Source organism: Prosopis cineraria, unplaced genomic scaffold, assembly GCF_029017545.1.
Source record: "Prosopis cineraria cultivar Desert tree isolate PC_DT_omini unplaced genomic scaffold, ASM2901754v1 PC12, whole genome shotgun sequence".
NCBI classification, from domain to species: Eukaryota; Viridiplantae; Streptophyta; class Magnoliopsida; order Fabales; family Fabaceae; genus Prosopis; species Prosopis cineraria.
The window spans coordinates 34,752,427-34,760,296 of record NW_026555343.1 but is presented as its reverse complement, the minus strand read 5'-3'; the positions used below and the strand labels follow the sequence as shown (position 1 = coordinate 34,760,296).

Below are 7,870 nucleotides of genomic sequence, written 5' to 3'. Positions count from 1 at the left end.
TAGAATTGTTGCAGTTTTTTTTTTTTTGACCATTAGAGTTGTTGCCGTTAATTGAACCCAATATTTGTTTAATGGGCCTGGACAAGGATTTTGGCCCTTCAGTGTCTACTATCACTTCTTTTATATTTGCCTTTGTTGTTGTTTTTTACTTCTGTTAGAATGATGAAGATAATTTCGGATGGCCATCCCTCATTATTTTATTTTTATCGTCTTTCAAACAATTATTTAAGTATTTTTGACACATCACCTAATTATATTCCATTTAAAAAAATAAAATCCCCAAAGATAAAATCATTAATTTTATAAATTTCATTATGTTCCTTTACTATATTATATCTATAATTAGATTTTCTTGTACGAGGGATAGTAAAAACCAAATATTTCAAAAGTCAATTATTTGAACAAAATTTTAAGTAAGAATTTTGAAATTTGAATTCAGATAGTTAAAAAGGTAGATATATAAAATACCAATTTTTTAAAATTATTATCGATAATTATCAATTATCAAATAAGAATATTTTCAGGATAAAATAGTCTGAAAATGAAAATACTAAAACGGAGGAGAGAGATTTCATTTTAATTTTATAGCCCATGAGAAAGATGAGGATTCTGCGTTTCTTCACGTGACTTTCAGATCCCAAAAACAAAAATCATCAGGCTGCCAATTTAATTTAATTTTTTGGTTAACAAAAATAATTTTTTAGGAAAAAAATTAGTTGTCTCCGGGCACGACCACGATGAGCGGAAGCTGAAGCCCATTCTCATTCATTCTCCTCCGAAACTCGACAAAATTATTGTCATCAATCAACAGGATCTTCTTTCTTCTCTTCGTTTTTCTGTTCGTGTTCTCGATTTCTGCTTGGCAAGTCTCTTCCCTGACAGGTGATCATCTTTGTCTTTCTCATACAACAATTTTAATTCAGTCTACTTTACCTGATTCTGATCCTTTGGATGTGAATTTGGGTTATGTTGCTTGGCGATACATGTAAATTTCGATTTCTATGCACGCATGTTACTTCTGAGAATATTCAACTATCCTTCAATTTTCGGACATGGGTTTTTGTTTCCGAGTTCAAAATCTAATCTTCTGAAGTAGTTTTGAAGTCACGATCAAACCCCTCATGAGACTTGTGAGGATCAGTCTGTTCGGTTTTAGAGAATTATCGCCGATAGTGATTTTCTTTTTCTTTGTCTTTTAGATCTTTAGGGTGAAAAATGTCCGGCCAAAGCCAGCGTCTTAATGTGGTTCCCACAGTCACAATGCTTGGAGTCATGAAGGCTCGCCTTGTTGGAGCCACGCGAGGCCATGCTCTTCTCAAAAAGAAGAGTGATGCTCTGACTGTTCAGTTCCGTTCCATCCTCAAGAAGATCGTCTCCACCAAGGAATCAATGGGGGAGATCATGAAAACTTCTTCTTTTGCACTAACTGAAGCCAAGTACGTTGCTGGTGATAACATCAAACATGTTGTGCTAGAGAATGTTCGAGAAGCTTCCTTAAAGGTTCGTTCTCGTCAAGAGAACGTAGCTGGTGTTAAGCTTCCCAAGTTTGAGTACACAAATGATGGCGAGGTCACCAAGAATGATCTTACTGGATTAGCAAGGGGTGGGCAACAAGTTCAGCAGTGCCGTGCTGCTTATATTAAGGCAATTGAAGTTCTTGTTGAACTTGCTTCACTTCAGACATCCTTCTTGACACTTGATGAGGCTATCAAGACGACGAATCGGAGAGTGAATGCCCTTGAAAATGTGGTCAAGCCTAGGTTGGAGAATACCATCAGTTATATTAAGGGAGAGTTGGATGAACTAGAAAGAGAGGATTTCTTTAGGTTGAAGAAGATTCAAGGGTATAAGAAGAGAGAAATAGAGAGGCAGAGGTTGATGGCTAAGCAGTTCGCTGAGGAACAGGTTGCTGAGAAAATTTCATTGCAGAAAGGAATTTCACTGAATTCAGCCCACAACATGTTGTCTGCTGCAACTGAGAAAGATGAGGACATCATTTTCTAAATATACAGAGGTTGGTTTTATTCGTTTGGGATCTTTGTTCTAGGTTGCCTGCCTTCTCTCAGCAATTTGTTGATTCTGCCTTTTCTGGTTGGTGGGAGTTCGTTGCAATCACTTAGGTGCCAGAACTATGTATTATGAATAAAGTCGCTTAGTATTTGTTCTATATATTTATGTATTATGTATGACCATTATTTGATCATCTTTGAATTCAGAGGCTCCTAGACAATCATCATATTGAAAGTATGTTCTCTTCTCATTTTATGCAAGCTGAGGTTGTTGTTAATAACTGTAATATTGTTTTCAACATCTATTACATGTCAGAAGAGCCATCTACTGAAGCTGGAGTAGTAGTAGCCATATGAAGAAAGCTTTTCTTGACCTATGCTGTTCATATAATTCTGCTTGTTCAAGTTTACATCATTCTATACCCCTTTAAATACCCCTTTAAATTTCATTTAGTCTTTCTCTCATTCACCTACTTGAAGATGAAATGATTTGTGCCCTTTTATTTTAATGCTTGGCTAAAGTCACCTTTTGCTTGCATTCCCCTTTTCTTTTATGTGGGGTGATTTTCGGTCCTGGTCTCCTGGATGAACAGCAGGGGGCTTAAAGATATGCTATTGTTCTAAACCATGGAACTTCATATAGAATGATACTTTTGTTAACAAAAAACAACCCTTTCTATTTGTTATATTATAATTTGGTCTGTCTCCAAGATGTTTTCAGAGATTGTTGTAATTTGGTACTTTGATATGCAGTTTTCCAACCAATTATGATTATGATTATTCTGTGTGGTTTTCTTTGGCTTTGGATTACCTGGTCTAACAGTGGGTTCTGTTCTTGATCTTTATCTCCCATCCACTAGCACATGCATCATCCCCTAGAGACCCTGACCTGATCTGTGTCATCAAATTCTCAGTAAAGTTCTGTACATGATCTCTTTTTGATGTTTCATCTCACTCTTCTTGAGTTCAAGCTCCTTGTTGGATATATTGGCCTTCTCAAAGCACTTTTGGGTTAGAAAGCTGAGCAGGATCTTATTTTCAATTCTTTCGGGACTATTACTGTCATCAAGGATGTGGCCTGCTCTAGGTTGGTTTGAAGGAATACCTTCTAAGAATTCCTCTTTCTGGCTATCTATAAAGTTCCATCAAGCATTCTTTTCATGGAAGTTGATAGTTTAAGACCAAGTACTATATTTACATTTCAAACGATAGAGCAGAAAAACTTGTGTGCTTCGAGGACTATAGGATACTGAACATGGTTATTTCAAGATCCACTTCCAATCATGCTTTTGGAAGCCTGAGTGTCTTGGATAACTACATGGAGGAGTTACTTTGATAACATGGCTTGCATATACTGTGCTAGAGAAAACTTCAAGAGAGAATGACTAGCAAGGACCTTGTAAAAAGATTAATGCCAAATCAAGAATTTTAGTCCTGAAATATGAGAGGAGTATTGAATTTGGGAACATTAGTGTTGAAGAAATCTTAATTTGACATCAACATTTTTATGAGTCCTTATCTGACATTCTCCCAAACTTTAACCCTTCGTTTAGATGGGAAGAAAAATAAAAAGAAAGAAAAACTAAGAGAGAGAATTCCTAAAAATAGGAAAAAAATTGCTATTTTTGAAAAATTTTCTTCCTATTTTTCTATCCTCCCTGTTTTCTTTTTACCAAGGAAGCATGAATACACCAAAAATGGCGCTGTGTCCGTGTCAGACACGTATCCGACGTGGATACGAGTCTCGAATGCAAGTGCGGTGCATCCCTTATTTATCTATTTATTTTTTGGTCGATATGTTTAGATATGGGCAAGTACGGGTTGACATGGGTGGATGTGGGTTGGATGTGGCAGACAACGCGATTTTGTTTTTTTTTTTGGTAAAATCTGATGCCCTACTTCATCGAATCTGTCACACTGCCAAATCGCTCACTCTTTCTTCAGCCTGGGCTTTGTCATGCTGTTCAGTGTCCTTCTTTGTGGCTTCGCTCATTGCCCAACCAGCCAACTCGCATCATTCAGTCGTCTGTCTCTCCTCTTTTGGCCCGTCTCTCCTCCTCTTTCAGCCAATCAAGACTTGTAAACTTGCTGCGCATTGTTAGTGTTACTTGCTGTGATTTCTGTTTTTAGAATGGATTGATGAGATTGGAATTTAGATAAATTGTTTAGATAATTTAGATATTTTATGAAATTAAAAATATGTGTCTTTAAATATTTAATATTTTATTATTTATATAGCTGTACTTATATCGTAAAATTTTTGAAAATTGTCATATCTGCGTATCATGTTATATCGTTTCTGATACTTGTACTTGTATCGGTACTTCATAGCTTTTCACTTTATCCTCCATCAAAACCAAGCATAAAGGGGAGGAATAAAATTTGGGAGTGCATCAATGCATGAACTGAATACATTACAATTTTACCTCCTCTTCTCTGTCCTATTTCACACTCACCAAGCAGGTAAGGTTTTAAGGTTTATGTGGTTGACCCAGTTCTGTGAAGTATAAACAACTTGTAACCATCTTTAGTCAAATACTTTATTTTATGTTCAACTTGATGCATAGGCTATCAGAAGCTCTTTACCTTCTTTCTTGGTTTGGTGTTTTCCTGGAGTTCAGTCTTTCTGCCAATAAGTAGCATTATGTATTAGTTTGCTGAGAGAATTTTTTGTATTTATATGGTTAATTTGGGCGATTGTGCTCTTAGTGAAGGAAGCGTTAATAATAATAAGAAAAAAATTATAGTATATGATAAGAAGTGAAATTGTTGAACGAGACATTTAGGTTAATAACATATCTCAAAATTTGGCTTTTGATTGAGTACAATCATATTGTGTAGTTTATATAGTTGTTTAAATTTCTGTTGGAAGAGATATATACATTTAGTACTTGATTATATTTAAAATAAGATTGTTTCAATAAAAGAATATAGTAATTAAAAAAAAAGAGCTTGTTTTTGTATTTAGATTCTCATAGTATGATTCTTAGTTATGGATATTTCATTGTATTCGTAGGGAAACATCCAACTTTTGTTTGTGTTATAACTCTACTGGCAAGAATCGGTTATAAGTAGACAGTGACAAGAGTCATTATCACCATCACCTTTTCTTGATTTGTTCGGAAGCTTCCCCCTTCCTCCTCATTGGTTTTGATTATTATTTTATTTTATTTTTTTTAATCGTAAATGATTGTTTTTAAACAGTTGATAGTTTAAGGAATATATTTACTTTGTATGTTGTATATTTTAAAATTAGAAAAAAGTAAAATGTAAAAAAAAATATTATCTAATAAATCTAGACTATTCAAATCAAATTTGATTCATTCAAGTTGGATGTTGAAATAGCAAAATAGATGATCTTGTCCCAATCTTATCTCCTTATTGTTATGACCTCATAATTATACTGTGAAGGAATTTGGACTAAGTTACACTAATGAAATATCATTGTAAAGTATACAGTAAATACATTTGTTTTTTAGAAACGTTGAGTATTTTGTACAAATATTTTTTCTTTCAAATTATTTTTGAGAGGAGTAAAAATCTTCTTCGTCACTAGTTGGTAACTGTTAAAAGTGATCCGTTAATTTCACCCGAAATTTAAGACACGATCAAAAGGGTATACTCCTTCCGATCCCATTTATAAGTCTATTTTAGAAGATTTATTTGGTCTCGTTTATAAGTCATGATATATTTTTTTAGGTAATATTTGAGAGGTATTTTCAAAATTACCCTTTATGAGAGAAAAAAGGTAATAGGACATTACTTTTTAAATTTATTATATAGAGACATGTTTGAAATTTTACTTAATTTTATTTCTTATACTTTTATTGTATTGATATTGATGAGATTGATAGAAATGACTTATAAATAAAACCGAAGGAGTACATATTAACATGGTTAACACAAAAAAGTGATCCTAATAAGTACCTGAAGCACCTTTTTAACCGTAAGGTATACATATAAACCAGAACTTAAAGCAAAAGTGATCCTCATAAGTACCAGAATCGTCCTTTTAACCGCAGGGCATACATATTAACCAGGATTTAAAAAAACTATCCTGCTAAGTACCAGAAGTGCCCTTTTAATCACAGGCGATACATATTAACCAGAAATTAAAACAATGGATCTTCTCATGGTGATGAAGCTTAGATGAAGCCGTGAAGTGATCTCAAGCCGGCACTGTAACGTAGCACAATGAAATGAGTCTGGAGCTGATGACATAGTCGGCTCAGACGGAGGAGCATTAGGGGATATATTAATGATTGATTGTGACATATTTTTAACTAATGATTTACATATAATTGAATTTGGGAAAGAAAGAAAAATCTTTCTCCTTTGTAATTTGCGTCGGATTGGAATTATATATTTTTTATAGATTAAAATTTTTTTAAAAAATTAATCTTTTATAACATAAATTAAAATTAAAATTAGTATATTTTATGATTTAGCCATTTAAAATTTAATTTGTAGTTCCCAATTTAAAAATATAAAGTATTTTTTTTGAGAAGTTAAAAGTTTAATATTAGATGTTAAAAAATATAAGATTTTTTTAGTACTTTAATGTGTAATTAATATGCTTTTTTTTCACGAGTGCTTGTAATAAATAAATCACTTTATATTTATTTTAAAATAAAATATTTTATTAAATAAGAGTAAATATAAAAAGATGGTGTTAGTTTAAAGATAAATGATTATTTTATTAGGGGCAAAATTTAGTTAAAAGTACCTTACATTTTTAAAATAAAATGCTAGTAATATTTTTAGTATATTCTAAAATAAATTGTGTGAAAATAAAATAAATTATTATTTATATTTATATATTCTAATAACTAAAAATTTTCTAACATTATACCAGAAATAAAATATAATCAATAGCAGTTATTAAAGAAATTAACAACTAGAGTTATTTTTTCTCATATTTTTTTTTAAAAAATTAATAAAATTTAACTTTTATTCGTTTCTTCCATGTTTCTTAAACAATGTAGATTAATGCCCTGGCTCATGGGTATAAAATTTAGTTCAAACAAATTTATAAAAATATATAAAATAGATATAATAAAGCTTGATTGGATTTGGTACAAGTTTTAATAGAGAAAAACTTACATTGAATTGAACTAATCAATTTTGTTATAAAAAAAAATAAAACTATACTTTATTTATAATCAATATTGAGGATAAGCCACAAATCAAGTCAAAATAAATAACATGCACCCTCCGTGGCAGGGTAGAGGGAAAAATAGAGGTGAAAATATGGGTTGATCTATATAAATTAAAAGAAATATAGGTTAGATTAAATTTGATTTGTTTTTATATGGGTTGAAAAAATTTCAATCTAAAAGAGTTGGTGGGCTAAATGAGCTGACCTGCCAACCAATTTTTTTTATTTTTTTATTTTTTATTAATTTTTTTATAAAATACATATACATAATAAGTTTTAGTTTGATATTTCTTTATAATTCATTCTAAATATATGAAAATATTAATTTATAATATTTGTACAAAATATATAAATTGATATAGCTAAATAAATTATGCCTAATATGGTTTATATCGACAAAATTTTCTCCTTTTTTCTTTTTTAATTTTTTTAAAAATAATATGAGTTAAACGGGTCAACTCTAACCTATTAAGGTTAACTCATATGATTTACGGATTATATAATTCGGGCCATAAAAAACTCATTTTTATTTGGGTTAATTTTTTTCAATTCAATTTGACCCTTATGATTGATTATTCAAGCTAATCCAATAACTCGACCCATATTTTCGATTTTAGAAAAAGAGAATCAGCACCTAAAGCTTCCCCCCATGGAAAAAATCTCATCTAAGACTTAATACATTCTTAATTATTTTTGTTGGCCA

At 31.5% G+C, this 7,870-nt stretch overlaps 1 protein-coding gene across 1 annotated transcript; it reads left to right on the top strand.

Annotated features, from left to right (window-relative positions):
• The first annotated feature begins 631 nt into the window (after positions 1-631).
• On the top strand, positions 632-2,296 carry LOC129288588 (V-type proton ATPase subunit D). The gene is made up of 2 exons (XM_054925235.1): positions 632-882; positions 1,200-2,296. The coding sequence occupies exon 2, from the start codon at positions 1,216-1,218 to the stop codon at positions 2,002-2,004; it is 789 nt and encodes a 262-aa protein (XP_054781210.1). The 5' UTR covers positions 632-882; positions 1,200-1,215; the 3' UTR covers positions 2,005-2,296.
• Positions 2,297-7,870: the final 5,574 nt, after the last annotated feature.